The sequence below is a fragment of the Phaethon aethereus genome, assembly GCF_964289735.1.
Source record: "Phaethon aethereus genome assembly, chromosome: 1".
Lineage (NCBI taxonomy): Eukaryota > Metazoa > Chordata > Aves > Phaethontiformes > Phaethontidae > Phaethon > Phaethon aethereus.
In genome coordinates this window covers 45,307,060-45,324,449 of record NC_138575.1, presented here as the reverse complement: position 1 = coordinate 45,324,449, position 17,390 = coordinate 45,307,060, and the positions used below count along the sequence as shown (strand labels likewise).

At 36.3% G+C, this 17,390-nt stretch overlaps 1 protein-coding gene across 3 annotated transcripts in view; it reads left to right on the top strand.

Moving 5' to 3' along the window:
* Nucleotides 1-17,390, top strand: part of PPP1R12A (protein phosphatase 1 regulatory subunit 12A) — a gene marked incomplete at both ends in the record, with an annotated part of 126,321 nt that overhangs the window by 90,372 nt on the left and 18,559 nt on the right. For 2 of the 3 annotated variants that reach the window (XM_082013937.1, XM_082013936.1), the window contains 8 exons: nt 663-785; nt 2,623-2,784; nt 3,231-3,407; nt 7,271-7,361; nt 9,224-9,421; nt 9,595-9,763; nt 11,842-11,960; nt 12,663-12,728. In XM_082013937.1, the coding sequence (XP_081870063.1) occupies nt 663-785; nt 2,623-2,784; nt 3,231-3,407; nt 7,271-7,361; nt 9,224-9,421; nt 9,595-9,763; nt 11,842-11,960; nt 12,663-12,728 (1,105 nt within the window). The remainder of the gene's footprint in view (nt 1-662; nt 786-2,622; nt 2,785-3,230; nt 3,408-7,270; nt 7,362-9,223; nt 9,422-9,594; nt 9,764-11,841; nt 11,961-12,662; nt 12,729-17,390) is intronic. The other variant, XM_082013938.1, reaches the window with a different exon arrangement.

Sequence of the window (17,390 nt, the reverse complement as noted above, 5' to 3'; positions counted from 1 at the left end):
TGGTATTCTTATTAGAAATTAGTTTTTTTGCATCTCAGTGTCTGTTTTTGTCTAAGTAGATTTTTGCAAGGTTATGTCTTGCTGCTATAAACTGCAACAACAAGCTGGAAATTCCTTATGACTAAAGTAATGTCAGTTAGTGATACATGGCAGACCACTCGGGAATGGCTACTGCAGGCCTGTTTACACTAGTCTACAGTATCACATGTTCTAAAGGCTAGTCAGCTTTTGCACTACTTCTTATAACATCCAAGAATGAAAAATCAATTTCTAAAAAACCCAAGTAGTTTTCCTTTTATTGCATTGGATGATCTCAGGAGCAAACAGAAAAGCCTTTTGTTCCTTTTTTGAGAAAAACAAAGCCAGCAATGGTCACAGATAAAAGCTGATGATTGATTTCATGTTGATTAAATCCTCTTTAGCAGTTTTTTTCTTATGATACTTTTCTATCATATTTCTAACGGTGTTAGTATGAATGTAGTATTTTTCCACAGGAGCTTGAAAATTATTCCCATAAAGGTAATTTATTCCTGTTCTGTGCAGTTACGTTTATTTTAAGTGTGTTATCCAGGGTTTTAATCTTTAATTTGAAGCTCCTTTTCAGCTCACGTCAAGAACTACCTTCTTAATACAAGTTCACTGAACTAAAACCTTTTTTACAGGGACTCGTCTGCTAGCTCAATACGTGGTGGCAGTTCATATACCCGGAGAAAATGGGAGGAAGATGTCAAGAAAAACAGTTTGAATGAAGGTCCTACATCATTAAACACAAGTTATCAAAGAAGGTGTGGGATTTTTCTCTTTATTTTTTTTTATCAAAATAAACTTGCAGATTAAAAGAAACGGTACTGAATCACTTTGTAAGAACTGTTCAGAATTGAATGGTGACATGTTGAAATGTTGTTCATAATAGTTGCAAAGTATGTACTTACGCTGACGCAATGCTCGTGCTGATTTTAAAGCTATACCATTTTTACTAGCTTAGAGTGTTGCAGCAACTCCTCTGTAATTAAAATTATATGCTTCCTTTTTCCTGTTGTTTATTTCCATTTGAGGTTCATTTGACTCGTTCTAGTAGCCAAAGATAACTATTTTAAATGTTGGAATAAGAAGTAATTCTGCTTGGTATCTGAAAGGAAAAGGGGAAAAATATTGTTTCTGTTTAATTTTGTTTTTTGCACGACAGTATCAGAGGTCTTGGACTGCTCTCCATAACGGTGGATTATACCCATACTTATGTTGTCTATCAGCGTCATAGAATGCATATGTAAAACTAACTTGAATGCAAAGTAAATGATGATTAATATGAAAATAATTTTCAGGTGTGCATGGTTCCTATTTTCAGGATTTTCTCAGAAGGAATCAAATCTTCCAAATATGTACCTGACTATCTTTACTCCATTGTGTATTTTCAATTTAGCTATTTGAGTAAAGTTCTTGATTGGAATTAGTGGAGCAATAAATATCTAAAATGAATAGATCAAAAGAAAAGATTCAGGTAGCTAAGCTGCATATTGGTATGTGCTGCTGATGTATGTGGTGATGGGTACTTTTTTTTAGTCTTGACACTGATGTTGTCAGTGGCATGTAGTCAGGCTGTTTCAGACAGCATAGTGCATCTTGCATCTTTGTTAACCTCCTGCCTTAAAAAGAAATTTTCCTAAATTTAGGTTTAGGAAAGCATTTGCACAGATCTCCTGTTCTGGATGGAAAATATCGACAGTTGATATATGAGAACAATCTTCGCATGTTAGCTTTTATCAATATTTACACTCCAGTCTTCAGACAAAATGTACTCATCACTTTTAAATTGCATGTGGTGCTTCACTGGTGTATTTCCTTAGTTGTACAGTTATGTTTTTTCTTTGTCATTATAGAATTGATAGTAATAGAAAAAATTACCACTTGTAGCATGACAAGCATGTTTCCTTAAATTTTTTGCAGTTGTTAGTATGATGCTCTGTCTGTTCTAACTGTGGTTTCTGGGTTTTAGTCGTGGGCAAACATCCTTACTTGGTAATGCAAAATTTGTTCATCCAGAACCAATGGATAAAAATGTTGAAACCACTGGATCTTCTTTACAACTTGAAGAGCAAGGGAAAAGCCTGAGTGGGAGGTTATTTTTTCTGGGAATGATTAAAGTTAAAAAAAAACAAAACAAAACAGTAGATTGAATTGGTTGAAAATTATAAGAACAGTGATATTGATGGCATTTTCTTTTCTGACAAGCTGTGGAGTAAAATTGTGCATTTTCTGAGGTATTCAGTGCGGGTGAAACAGCGGTTTAAAAATGGGACATTGGGGGCCCTAGATGAATACTTCAGTAGATGCAATCAAGAAAGTCATACATAAACCATTGAGATGCCATTCTTAGTCCTGATGGTTTCTCCTCAAGAAGAGGAGACAAAGGGACACTTCTGCTGCCCTCTGAAGTCATAATTTAAAAGTCCTAGTCAAGGAAAGAGTGAAGAAAATGCTTCTTTTTCCCCAGAAGTTTGCAAGACTCACCTGAGACACAGCATACACAGGCATGAATTTAATGGATGTTTCACGGCTCTGTGATATTTTAGTGAGCAAAAATAAGTAATACAAATACATCCATTGTACATGTCTCTCCTTCAGTGGCTCCTTTGGTAGAAGACAAGATGATTTGATTAGTTCTAATGTTCCAAGTACTGCATCAACAGTTACCTCTTCTGCTGGTCTTCAGAAAACACTGCCTGCCAGCACAAACACTACTACAAAGAGTACAACGGGTTCTACTTCAGCAGGTGTACAAAGCAGGTAATGGCACCAGCACACTTCTTTTTTTCCTTTTTTTTTCGTCAGGTCTACTGTGTGCTTATGTATGTGCATGCGTTCTTGTTTAGTAGATCCTGGGGCTCTGGATTTTTTCACTTTCCTGTTAAATTTGTTTTGATTTTATACAATTTGGCTCAAAAATTGTGAATGGCTTTCTACTGTAAAGTGACAGCCATGTTGGTATAAAAGAATAAATCCAATGTTAGAAGGGTGTGAAGAATAAAAGTTCAATTATTGTGAACTGCTCAATTCTTACTTTATTCAATTTAATAGCTCAAGTTGAGCTTTCATAGTAGAGACATTTCTCAGTTTGCTTTTAAAAAAAATCCATCCCTCAATTTACATGTTATTAGTTGTTTAGTAAAGTGCTTTCATTGTTTAGCTGTTTCCTTTTCTCTTTTTTTGTGTTGCTGCTTGTTACGCTGTAGTACCTCAAATCGTTTGTGGGCTGAGGATAGTACTGAGAAAGAAAAGGACAGTGTTCCTACAGCAGTGACCGTTCCTGTTGCACCATCTGTTGTAAATGCTACAGCCACTACCACAGCCATGACTACAGCTACTTCTGGCACTGTGTCCTCAACATCAGAGGTCAGGGAGAGACGGAGGTGTGTAAAGGTCCTAAGAGTAATGTTGCTCTCATACAAAAGTTATATTTTTTTCTTATTTAAAGGAATGTGTTGGTTACCACAAATTTGGATAGTACAGCAAAGCGGTGGTGTTTGCTTGCCGTTTGCCTGCTGAAACAATTAGCAACATGCCTCTATTTATGTAAGAGCTTAGTACTAGTAGAGACCTTTCATGAAATTTAAAATTTGATATTGTATCTTTTTGACTGGCCTTGGGTTCTCATTTGGTATGTGGTATTTTCATATTTGTATTTCTGTTAATAGATTAAATGAGTCCTCTTATAAATACCCATAATGGATCTACGTAAAAAAAAAAAGAGTTAAAAATAAGAAAATCAATAATTATTTACTTGTTACAAGTACATTGCTGCTGAGTGAGCTACTGTGTCATAGGCAGTATGCTAATAAGTTGCAACATAGCATTTTTTCTGTTGTTTTGTATGCCTGGCACTACTGAGAAAAAGAGTATTGAACCCAACACATTCCGTTTATTTCATTGCATCATTCAGGGTCTCTTCTACTTGAAACATAATATACAGTTGTAAATGCAATGGTCTAAGAGCTGTTCAGCATGAAGAATGAGTGAGAAGCTGATGTAAATCTTATTTTAAGAATATGGTGGTTTTTTCTGTTACAGTTACATGGAGGATGAGTTAAGATTGGTGCATTTTATGTTTCCGTAAAGAGTTGTTACCTGCTACTTATGGAAGCAAAAATAGATTTCCCAAGGTTCTTAATTCCTGTTAGCTTTCCCTGGGTTCTTGTTCTGGATACTTATAAATGCTTATCCTTTAACCCTTCCACTGAAATGTCAGTTCAGATTTCTGTGTTGCTCCTGTAGTAGTTTTGAAATATAACTCCTGTTATCAGTGCCAGATGTGTGTATCTCTGTATGTTCACAGAGGTAATGAAGCTGTTTGTTGTTACAGAGAAAACCTTCATTCTTTTGGTTCACTTAACACAGCAAGAACATTTAAAGATTCCTCGTAGCTTTAGGCCTATTTAGGATAGTTTGTTTTCCATAGTCTTCCTGTCATACCCAAAACTGAGATGAAATAACTTCTATTGTTTTTTTTTCTTCCCCACCATGATTCAGGAGGTGCCCACACGTGCTTAAAACCCATTTCAGTAACAACTGTAGTCAGAACCTGCGTTTTCCATAGCAAAATTTGACTGAACCCGACAAATCAAAAGCAAACCCAACAAAACACATTTTTTTTCAGAAGTAGTTCCAATTTTAAAATGCAAATGCTATTTCAGTCTTATATGAGCTAGAAAAACAAGGAAATTTAGAATTAAGGCTTTTGCTGTCTCGTTTGCTCTCACTAATATGTGTATACTAATGTGCATATACTACATATGTTTTAGATACCTGCAGTTGGCCTGAAATGCCTTGTTTTCATCTGACTCTGGGTCGATTGTGTAATGCAGTGTTGCAGATGCATTCTTGATGACCTATTAAAATGTCCATTAAATCTTAGAAATCAGCAAAACTAGAATTTCTGCATGCATGTGAGAAAGTAGTGCTCTAAATATCAGCACATGCATATCTATCTGTATATATACAGATACATACGTATATGTGCATGTGTGTGTATCTATGTATGTTTATATGCACATAAAAACTTATCTATATATGAAATATTGTCTGCTAAATATTTTCTTAATAAATGAAGTTGGTTGATCCATATTTATAGGCTGAAAGTGTGTATTTAGAAAATATGTTTGAAATAGTATTTCAAAGGGTATTTGAAAAGTAAGGACATAAACTACTCTTAGTGATGAAGCAGCTAATGGTGCATCCTTTTGGAATAGCTGAAGAAACTATGTTCTTGATCTAATTTTTAGGATTGGTTTAGAGAAACAGGGAAGAGAATGATAAAATTGAATCTTTAAATCTTTGTATCATTAATAATACTGCGTGACATAACCAGGGGAAACTTTCTGCTCCGACAGTAGCTGTATTATTGTGCACCTGACCAGCTGAGAGTTTTCATTTTCCCTCAGTGAGGTTTCAAGTATTTCAGATTTATTGGAGGGTAGGTGTTATGTACACCAGATACTAAAGAGCAAGTTACATGGAGTAATTTGTAGAAATTTTCAAGCCCTAAAGATTACACCTGCTCTGCAATCATCATCTCCTAGGAAGGTAGTATTTCAGGTCATGTTAACTAAAGCAGCTAACAAGCACCCTTTTCCTAATACAGATAGGGCCTAGGGCTCTATGAAAATGGAAAGTCTATAATAAATGCTCTTTGCAAGAGAACAGGATAGGGAAATCAAATTAATATAGGTGGGATTGTTTTTTGAGATGTGTCATAAGATAGGAGATGTTTGTACATTTGTAAGTATAGCAGCTAGTTATAAATGTTTTCCTGTGTTTTGGGGTAATTTGTTTAATAGGGATAGAACATAGGTAGTAATCCACAGGTCTGTGTAAATGAAGTTTATTTTTAAAATTTATTAACTAAGTTTTTTTTTTAAACTGTTTTAGAATTGTTTTTAGTATGTGCTAAGGCTAGCAAATACATAATTAGGTGACTAAAGAACTGCTCTTTCCATAGGGAAATTATTTAAGTGTTAGTAAGTAATGGCTTTTGAAACATAATCACTAGCTAATTATTGAATCATTAGCCAATTATTCTTAACTAATGACATTTAAAAAACATAGACAATCAGAAAATACTACAGAATCTGATTATACTAATTTTAATGTAGCTAATTTTATGATTAAAGAAATGCGGGGTTTGTGTTTTAAGCAACCTTTTAGCAACCTTGGCATTCTGCTTCTTCAAAATTTTCCAATTTTTAGCTAATCTAGGAGGTTTTAAAATATGTTAAATTATAACAGCATTCCCAGAATATTGTGTAATAGAAAATCAATAAATGCATTAAAAACTTTTAAGTTCTTTAATGATGGTTTTACATACATACATATACATGTTACATACATACAAATACATACATTTATGCATGTATTGTATCTCTCTTTTTCTTTTCTTTTCTTTTTTTTACCCCAGTTACCTGGATTTGAGAATTTTTACTTTAAAGAGTCCAGAACTTGTATGTCTAATCAAAGCCAAAAGGCTACTAGATTATAGTTACCTGCTTACTCTGCAGGATTTTTATGTTTCATGAGGATTTATTTTTAAACACAGTTTTTTCAAATACAGCTGGATTACTCAAAGCATGGATGATTCATATGAAAATATGGTAACCACCTCCTCAATGATTTGTAATCTCTGGTGCAATAGATGGTATAATTAGGTTTTCTGCATTAGCAGTACATTTAACTGTTTCTAAAAGCCTACAAGTTATGTTAAAAGTTATTACACACACAGACATATATTTATGTACAAATATAATTAGACATATATTTATGTAAAAACATATATTTATGTACAAATATAATTAGGTTTTCTGCATTAGCAGTACATTTAACTGTTTCTAAAAGCCTACAAGTTATGTTAAAAGTTATTACACACACAGACATATATTTATGTACAAATGTGTAATTGGATGAATCTCTGAGGTCTTCTACCTCTATGTTAGTACACTAGTGAAATACCAAAAAAGCTTCAGTTATATTTAGAGAAAATGATAAAAAGAAATCTGAATTAGGTAGGAAAACACCGTATTTTAATTGAGTTCTGAGGCTGTTGTCTTTGATCATTATGATATGGATGAAATGACTAAAATATAATCTGTCTCGCATAGTTAAAGATTTTCTTCTAACTGCTTTGTTTTTCAGTCATACCCTGTTGTGGGGATTTTTTCTGACCATTTAATACATTTGTGCAAAAATTATTGTTTGCCAATTTTGTTTGTAATTAACTCTTTAGATCATACCTCACTCCAGTACGGGATGAAGAGTCAGAGTCCCAAAGAAAAGCTAGATCCAGGCAAGCAAGACAGTCTAGAAGATCTACGCAGGTATAGTTTTATTAAAACTTCTATATTTAGGGAAACATACCCATGTAACTCCCTGAGTACAGTGAAGCTTTAATTTCCCAATAAAGCTACAAATAAACTGATGGGTCTTCCTGGTATAGAACAATTTGTACTGCATGAAATAAAGCCTCTTTTTTTTCTCCTTTCTCCTCTGAAAGCTTTAGGAGCCTTCATTGTGTACTGAAAGTTGCTTTTTGTAATCACTGAAGAGTGACTTAATACAAATTTGAAAGCACAGACTCCTCCAGTGAAAGGAAGTTTTTGATTGCATTATGGTAAAATGGCTTACTCAAGTAGTTGTATCTGATGTTATGTAGATACTTAAATCGAAGGCTTTGAATTCAAGAACTAACAGCTATATGCTTCTGGCTGAAGACTTAATAGTTGAGAAACAGGGATAGTGTATTCTATTTACTTCCATTTCTAAGTCTTTTGGACTATTGAAAATAATTGATTGAGCTGACCAACATATGGATAGCTAGTAAGATCCATGGCATAGAAGAAATTATATTCAACCTAGTTTCTGTGGACACGAAAGAGCATTAAGAAGAGTTTTTTGTTACTTGCTAATAATCTAGAATATAACTGCATGTCTCCTTTCAGCATTTCTCTCTTTTAGTTTACATACTGATGTATTTGGTGGTTCTTCCCAATTTCTATCAGAACTACCTCATACCAAATTGCAGTCCTAACATAAGGAAGGATGTGACAGTAGCAAAATAGATTATCTCCAAATGGTACTTGAACACTCTTTGGGCAGTGAAGCAATTACCAACCACTATCCTCTGGAGTGTGTCTACCCATATCTTTTCGTGTCTGCTGACAAACTGAGAATAATCAGCAAATAGTCCCTAGGTAAAACAGCACAAAGAAATACTCTTAGCCATCATTCTTATCTGCTTTAATGCCAAGTCTGTATCTACATTGTTTACCAATGTTACTTTCAAATCTTTGCAGTTTTAAGCTCATATATTTCTGATTACATTTCTTATTGAGACATTCACACTGCTTGATACAACTTTATCTTACTGGAGTTCTTTTTTACCTCTTGATACTAATTCAGAGCCCTGAGAGATGGTCAAACCACAGGCCAGCTATTGTTGAATCTTTACAGTGAAGAAACTACCAGGAAGTACTGTATTAAAATATTATCAACACAAAAAGCAATAAAATAACTGATAAGCTGCAAAGTTGGCTTTGAAGAATAGGTTCGAAGTGTTTGTATTCAAAGACTACGAAGTGTTTTGAGCAGTATCTCAGTCAGATAAAAGTGAAGGAGAGAAAAGCTGTCTTCCAAAATTCTTTGCTTTCCGAGCTTATTTCAAAACGAGTTTTTAGTCTCAGAATAACAGGTAAATGAGTTATAACTTTCTCTGGTGCTGTCAATGCATTTTTTTGTGTGTTGGTGACCTAAAAATCCAGTTGCAGTGAGTGGGTAAAGTATCAACATTTCTGAAAATTTGGTAAGTATGGTATTTTTAGGGTTCTTTCAAAAATATTTATTGTGCTTATTATCATATCGAAAGGATCTAGTGGGTTCTTAAATGATTTCTGTACGATTTTTACATAATCTATATGTACTAGTTCAACTGAAAAATGTGTTGCTGGAGAATCTGTGGTAGAACACATTACAGCAAACACTTGCCACTAATCAAAGAGGGATGTTTGGTTCCAAGATTCAAGAGAAAAGCTTATAGGTAGAATATATATGTAAAATTTACTTCTTAATGGAATTCATTTTCTTAAGCTCAATTTTGTCCTTAAAATATGTATTTATAATGTGATCGTCTACATTAATACAAGTGATATACTGAAACATTGTTTGCTGACTGTTGTTTTCACAGGGCGTAACACTGACAGATCTTCAAGAAGCTGAAAAAACTATAGGAAGGAGTCGTCCCACGCGAACCAGAGAACAGGAAAATGAAGAAAAAGAAAAAGAAGAGAAAGAAAAGCAAGACAAAGAAAAACAAGAAGAAAAGAAGGAATCTGAAACTAAAGACGATGATTATAGACAAAGATATTCCCGAACTGTTGAAGAGGTATTTTCATGATGGGTCTCTTTAGGTAGAGAAATTATATGGATCTTAACTCCAACTATAATATTTTAATTTTATTTTATAAGAATTATTTGTATATTTAAATGTTTTACTGTCATGTGGTTTATATTTGTTTAAGCTTGGTAAATTAATTTTGACATTTTTCTGCTGAATAGCCATATCATCGCTATAGACCAACTTCAACTTCAACTTCTTCATCATCCACATCTTCGCTCTCCACCTCCACTAGCTCTCTTTCAACTTCAAGTCAACTAAACAGACCAAACAGCCTTATAGGTATAACTTCTGCCTATTCTCGGAGTGGAACAAAGGAAAGTGAGAGAGGTAGGAGTACTGTTTGTGAAGGGGTTTTGTTTTTTTGTTTTAGTTGACAAAGAACAGCTTATGTTTTTAAAGATAGTTCAAAATGGGGTGCAGTATGTAAGGCCACTGGGGATGTATCTTACTCCCATCTTGTGTAAGAAATTCCTACACTTGCATATAGAGAGGAAAAAAGGTTTTCTGTACTTGGTGGTGTTTTGCAGCCATTTGGTATGTGAATCTGTGTTTTCCACTGGTGGGCCATAGAAATGTCAAATAGTACCAGTATCCACATAATGCTTTCATTTCTGCTTCAATGCAGCAAGCATAATAAAAAATATCACATTTCAGAGTTTAAATACTTGCAGGTATTGAGGAGGAATTTTACTTCGTTAAATAATTGCTAAATAACTGGGTTTTGTTTCAGACCTTCCACATTGAAGGATTGGAACAATGCTTTAAGGCTTTAAGGACCTCTCAGGGTTTCATGAGCAGCTGAAAGCAAAGGGAAGGGGATATTTGCAGTGGTAGTTCAGACTATTTAATGGAACCATACTTTTAGATACTTAACTGGTTTATGTAATCTTAAGCTGAGGATCAGATGTGTGATTCAGGAAAAAAAGCTTTTCTCTGATGTCACAGAGTGTTTGCCCTCATTTCAAATGTGAATCACCTGCTATAATTCTCAGAGGTGTTGTGCCTGTTTAGTTGCCTGTCAGAGGAGCCTGTTGACATACAGTGTGATCTCCTGTTCTCTCTCGGAGGCATGCCACAGTTGACTTGGGAGAAATACTTTAATTCAAATTATTGATCATAAATTGAATAGGATTACTGATTGAAATTGATAATTTTGTCATACAGAGGATCAGATTAAATAATCCATTGATCAGATTTCTATGAACTATATAACAGTATTGCCATTTTCCCTAGACTGGTATTTTCTGAGGAAGTTATTGGGGCTAAGCTTCAGGGATAAGCTTTGTGATTTTTTTCCTTCTGTCCTAACATGAACTGAAATTTGGATTAAGATTCTTCAGTAATGCATGCTTACTCTAGGAAACTCTTTCTAGACTGTTATATGGAAAAGATTTTCATGGGTAAATATTAGCTTCAGCAGGTTTTTTTTTTCAAATTATGACTTTAGGAGGAGAAATACATTACCGTCTGAAAGCCCAGAGGTAAAATTATCATTTATTTAATTAGGAAAGGTATATGTTCACCATGAATATTTGTATTTCCTTCTTTTCTATTTAATTCTTGCTTCACACTAAAACGTTTATTTACCTCTAAAGATTAATGATGGTAAAGTTGAGTTATTAGTGATGCTTCTATCTAAACCTAATACTGTGGTTTCTTTCTTTAATAAAAGAACAGCAGACTGAATAGACTGCATGATAATAGGTAAATAACTTGGGTTTGAGCAGGTTTGTTTAATTTTTTTTTTATACAAATTACTTGTAAACATATAGGGGAACAAACACAATCCTGAGGTATTATGTAGGTTTTGAATTGCAATTGCATTTCTTTTAAAGAAAAAGGAAATCTGTAATACAGTATTAATCTAATCTAATTAAATTAATCTAATCCCATTTCATTCTTCCTTAGAGCAAAAATGGAGAGGACTGTAATGAAACGGGGCACTCTAAGGAGGACTTAACAGACTTTTAAGAGTTGGGGTTTTTTAATATTGAATTCTTTATGTAAGCAAAAAAACTTGTTTGATGAAGAATGGTGAAGAATTATCTTCTCTTTATTTTGTACTTTTATACATCTACTGATGTTTGAATTCTTACACGACACTTGAAAATTGAATTTTAAGTCCAATTTGTAGTGTATTACTGTTATTGAAACATTTTGTTTAGGTGTCTGAGATGGAATTAGTATTTTACAGTTGCTATTCAAGAATTAGAACATTATTTACAGTTTTTTAGAGCTATATTCTGAAGAATGTATATTACAGCAAACCCTGTATGTGGTAAGAAGCTCTTTAGCAAATTTATTTCAGGTAGAAAAATTAATTGTAAGCATTTTAAAGACTGAGAATTATTTCAGAAAATTAAATTGTGTCATACTTAAATGAATAAGAAAGTTGTTATTAACAGAAGGGGGCAAAAAAGAGGAAGAAAAAGAAGAAGATAAGTCACAGCCTAAGTCTATAAGGGAAAGGCGGCGACCAAGAGAAAAACGACGATCTACAGGAGTTTCTTTTTGGACTCAAGATGTAAGTAAACAACTGCTACTACTGATTTATAGCCTTAGCTTGTAGCAGTATGAAATGTGTATAGTGTATTCTTAAAATAGAGAATAGTTTAGAGTAATACAGAATATAACTAATTGTTCTGGAAAAACTGATGCTTCTTCAAGTTATATATTCTCTGTTTTGAAGCTTTCAGGAGCAAAATCAAAATTAAGTCTAAGTTACATTGATAATGTTAAAAAGAATTCTAGAATACCGTAATTACCATAACTTAATAGGAATTAATCATAATCTAAGGAAAAAATAATCATTGATCAGTTCTTTTCTATTGTATGCATCCTAAAGCAAAGTAAGAACGAGACTCATTATCTGGCACATGAGAAGTAGCCATGTACTTACAACTGAAAGAACTGCTGTCAGATTAGAAGGGTTATAGTTGATGTTTCAGCTGATTCCCTTTCCCTTTTCTTTGTCATGGGATCAGTATGTAATTTTGTAAAAGCAAAATTTTCATGTGCCAAATGCAAAATTCTGTTTTCTCTACTTCTGGTACTGAAAACATAGTTGTTTGAGAGTTTTCATCATATGTATCATATATTCTCTATACATTTTAGTTAGATGCAGTTCTACTGTTCTTAGGTTTTCATATTAAAAGTCTAGAATGCCTTAAAATCTCAGTAAGCTTTCAACAGCTTATTTATTTTTCTCTCCCACTTCTTTCACCAGAGTGACGAAAATGAACAGGAGCACCAGTCTGATTTAGAAGAAGGAACAAATAAGAAAGAAACTCAGGTAATTTTAAAAAGATAATTAGTTTATTAACTTTCTAACAGATACATTCTGATTGTAAAATTTCTGTTATAGTTGGATTCAGTGAAAAGAGTACACACAGTAGAGTTCTTACAAGTGCTTTCTGATTCATACTTTGTGGCTATGGTTCAGTGCCATTTCCTTTGCAGGCTCTAATAACAATTTTTAACGTATTAACAAATGGTTAAAACTGATGTTTCTCTCTTCCACTCTAATTATGTAGAATTAGCATCCAGAAAATGTAGATGAAATTTCTGACACACAGGTCAAGGACATGTTGCAGCAAGTTACTGGAGGGAGCTTTCAGTTTCTACCTTGCAAAAATCTTTGTTCCATCTGCTTTGTTATTTTCAGATAAATTGATATCCAGTGCCTTATGCACACTAATTAAAGCATTTTAAAATGAAACCCAGTGCTGTCAGTAATGTAATTAACAAATAATATGAGAAGTTGATATAATGATTTCTCCATTTATGAAAATGGATTTCTGAACTTCCTAATTCAGTATTCTTAGTCTTGTTAAAAAGTCTGTGGAAAACAGCATAATAGGCTTGATTTGATGGAAAATGTCCTTATAAACTGAATGACCTATGATAGCGGGATGAAGGGGGTTAAAAGGGAAGTGTTAACTTAAGCTATCCTATAAAATGGTGTAGCAGAATGTATTTCTTTTGACCTAAACCCTGGAGTCACACACTGCAGCATCAGGTTCATTACTGAGGAATAAAACTGAAGTAATGTTTCTCTCCTTTTTGTAAAAGCTTCCAATACACATTCCTTAAATACTTTAGTTAAGAGATGCACTCTGTGCCATTTTGATTTGCTGTATTTTTTATTTCCATTCACATTAACATAAATGCATAGCTCTGTTTCCTATCCTCACACTAGTACATATAATTATCCTTAGATCTGTAATTACTCCATATTCTGTTCTCTAGAAATTCATTTTTGGTAGAATGTGCTTGTGGTGCTTCTAATAGAATTAGACTCACATAAGAAATAGTGAGACATTCTATGAGTGACTGGCAGAAGTCTTGCATTCGCTGGCCCTTGTTCTTGTGGGGGACTTGAATCTACCAGACATCTGCTGGAAGTATAACACGGCAGAGAGGAAACAATCTGGGAGGTTCCTGGAGTGTGTGGAGGATAACTTCCTGACACAGCTGGTGAGTGAGCCCACCAGGGGAGGTGCCTTGCTGGACCTGCTGTTTACAAACAGAGAAGGACTGGTGAGAGATGTGGTGGTCGGAGGCCGTCTTGGGCTTAGCGACCACGACATGATAGAATTCTCAGTTGTGAACGAAGTAAGGAGAGGGGTCAGCAATACTTCTGCCATGGACTTCCGGAGGGCAGACTTTGGCCTGTTCAGGTCACTGGTTGAGAGAGTCCCTTGGGAGACAGTCCTGAAGGACAAAGGGGTCCAGGAAGGCTGGACAGTCTTCAAGAAGGAAATCTCAAAGGCGCAGGAGCAGGTGGTCCCCATGTGCCGTAAGAAGAGCTGGTGGGGAAGGCGACTGGCCTGGCTGAACAGGGAGATTTTGCTGGGACTCAGGGAAAAGAGGAGAGTTTATCACCTCTGGAAGAAGGGGCAGGCAACTCACGAAGAGTACAAGGATCTCGTTAGGTCAAGCAGGGACAAAATTAGAAAGGCAAAAGCCCAGCTAGAGCTCAGTCTGGCCACAGTCGTAAAGGATAATAAAAAATGCTTCTCCAAATATATTAACAACAAAAAGAGAGGCAAGGAGAATCTCCATCCCTTACTGGATATGGTGGGAAACATTGTCTCCAAGGACGAGGACCAGGCTGAGGTACTTAATGCCTTCTTTGCCTCAGTCTTTAATACCAGACCAGGTATCCACAGGATATTCAGCCCCCTGAACTGGAAGATGGGGATGGAGAGCACAATAACCCACCCATAATCCAGGAGGAAGCAGTTAAGGACCACCTGGACACCCACAAGTCTATGGGGCCTGATGGGATCCACCCGAGAGTACTGAGAGAGCTGGTGGAGGAGCTTGCCAAGCCACTCTCCATCATTTATCAGCAGTCGTGGTTAACAGGGGAGGTCCCAGACAACTGGAGGCTTGCCAATGTGACACCCGTCTACAAGAAAGGCCGGAAGGAGGATCCTGGGAACTACAGGCCTGTCAGCCTGACCTCGGTACCAGGGAAGATCATGGAGTGGTTGGTCTTGAGAGTGCTCACAGGGCATGTGCAGGACAACCAAGGGATCAGGCCCAGCCAGCATGGGTTCATGAAAGGCAGGTCCTGCTTGACCAACCTGATCTCCTTCTATGACCAGGTGACCTGCCTAGTGGATGAGGGAAAGGCTGTGGATGTTGTCTACCTGGACTTTAGTAAAGCCTTTGACAGCATCTCCCACAGCATTCTCCTGGAGACAGTTGTGGCTCGTGGCCTGGATGGATTTACTCTTCGCTGGGTGAGGAACTGGCTGGACGGCCGAGCCCAGAGAGTTGTGGTGAATGGCATTAAATCCAGCTGGTGGCCAGTCCCAAGTTCCCCAGGGTGTTCCCCAGGGCTCGGTTCTGGGGCCAGTCTTGTTCAATATCTTTATTGATGATCTGGATGAGGGGATCGAGTGCTCCCTCAGTAAGTTTGCAGATGACACCAAGCTGAGTGGGAGTGTTGAACTGCTGGAGGGTAGGAGGGCTCTGCAGAGGGAACTGGACAGGCTGGATCGATGGGCAGAGGTCAACAGTATGAGGTTTAATAAGGCCAAGTGCAGGGTCCTGGACTTTGGCCACAACAACCCCATGCAATGCCACAGGCCTGGGGAGAAGTGGCTGGAGAGCTGCCCGGCAGAAAAGGACCTGGGGGTGCTGGTTGACAGCCAGCTGAATATGAGCCGGCAGTGTGCCCAGGTGGCCAAGAGGGCCAACAGAGTCCTGGCCTGTATCAGAAATGGTGTGGCCAGCAGGAGTAGGGAAGTGATTATACCCCTGTACTCGGCACTGGTGAGGCCGCACCTCAAATACTGTGTTCAGTTTTGGGCCCCTCACTACAAAAAGGACGTTGAGGTGCTGGAGCGTGTCCAGAGAAGGGCAACGAAGCTGGCGAGGGGGCTGGAGCACAAGTCTTATAAGGAACGGCTGAGGGAACGGGAGTTGTTCAGTTTGGAGAAGAGGAGGCTGAGGGGAGACCTTATCGCTCTCTACAACTACCTGAAAGGGGGTTGTGGCGATGAGGGTGTTGGTCTCTTCTCCCAAGTAACTAGCGATAGGACAAGAGGAAATGGCCTCAAGTTGCTCCAGGGGAGGTTTAGATTGGATATTAGGAAAACTTTCTTCACCGAGAGGGTGGTCAAGCATTGGAACAGGCTGCCCAGGGAGGTGGTGGAGTCGCTGTCTCTGAAGGTGTTGAAAAAACATGTGGATGTGGCGCTTCAAGACATGGTTTAGGGGACATCTTGGCGCTGGATTAATGGTTGGACTTGGTGATCTTGAAGGTCCTTTCCAACCTAGTGATTCTGTAAATCAGTCCCAAAATTATGAATATGATCTATGATTAAAAGGGTGGGTGTGTTGGGGTGGGATGGTGGAGAAGTGTAGAACTGGCTGCCTAATCATGGCTTGGCTTAAGAGTCAAAACATTTTCCTAGCCTATATAGTTCCTACAAAAGACTTTGGTAGTTTGGTTTCATTATAAATCAATATAGTATTAGATTTGAGTTCACGGAGAGCTCTGAAATAAATTGAATGTGTGAACCAAGTTCACTGTCACTGAGCTACATATATTGATTTTGCTTTGTTGATACAAGCTCTTTTGTCAACACCAGCTGCAGAAAATATGAAAACAGAGTGATAGTGAGTTGGGTATAAAACCCACAAAATTTTATATGTTTTTTAAGTTTTCTTTTCAAATTTTGCCAAACCTAATATGGACTTTACAGTATAGTGTCACAATTGCAGTAAATGTCCTAGCCTTGTAATTTTTATAATCCTTTTAACTATGAGAGATCTTATAATTTGTAAATAATAATTTCATGATTTTCATATTAAGGTGTGTTTTTTTCCTTTGCGTACAAATGGTTTATCACAGACTTAAAACATATGTAGATTTCAAGTGACTTCCTCTCTTTGATAAACAACTATTTGACATTTATTAATGATAAACCGAGAACTAAATATATTGCTTTTGACAATGCAGTATTTTGCCACCTTGGAAAAATAACAATGGAACAGATCGTGAATATTCTAATAGACAATTTCTTCCCAATTCCATGGCAAAAAGTGTATTTTTTTTAATCATTTTTTAAATGGCTAACGAAATTGCAGTTGCTAAATCTACTTTCACTTTGATACAAATCTTGCATGGTTTATTGTAGAAATTCATCATTATTTGCTTATAAATCCTTTTCAGTTTTAGGAAGGGGAAGAGATAGGAATAAACTAGAATTATAATGAAAGACATTCAGAAAATAGTTATGCTTTTTCAATTCTGCTGATTATTTGATGTACTGCTATTCAGAAGACAGAAACTTGGGGAATGATGAAATTCTCTCTTACTCCCTTATGTGGTGCTGCTGCTGTTTTTGTTGCTGAAGCTACAAGCCAGAGGTAGAAGATGGTAACTATAAAATTCCAAAGGATTTGGCGGTAACTCAAGAATTTGAACTAAAGAGAG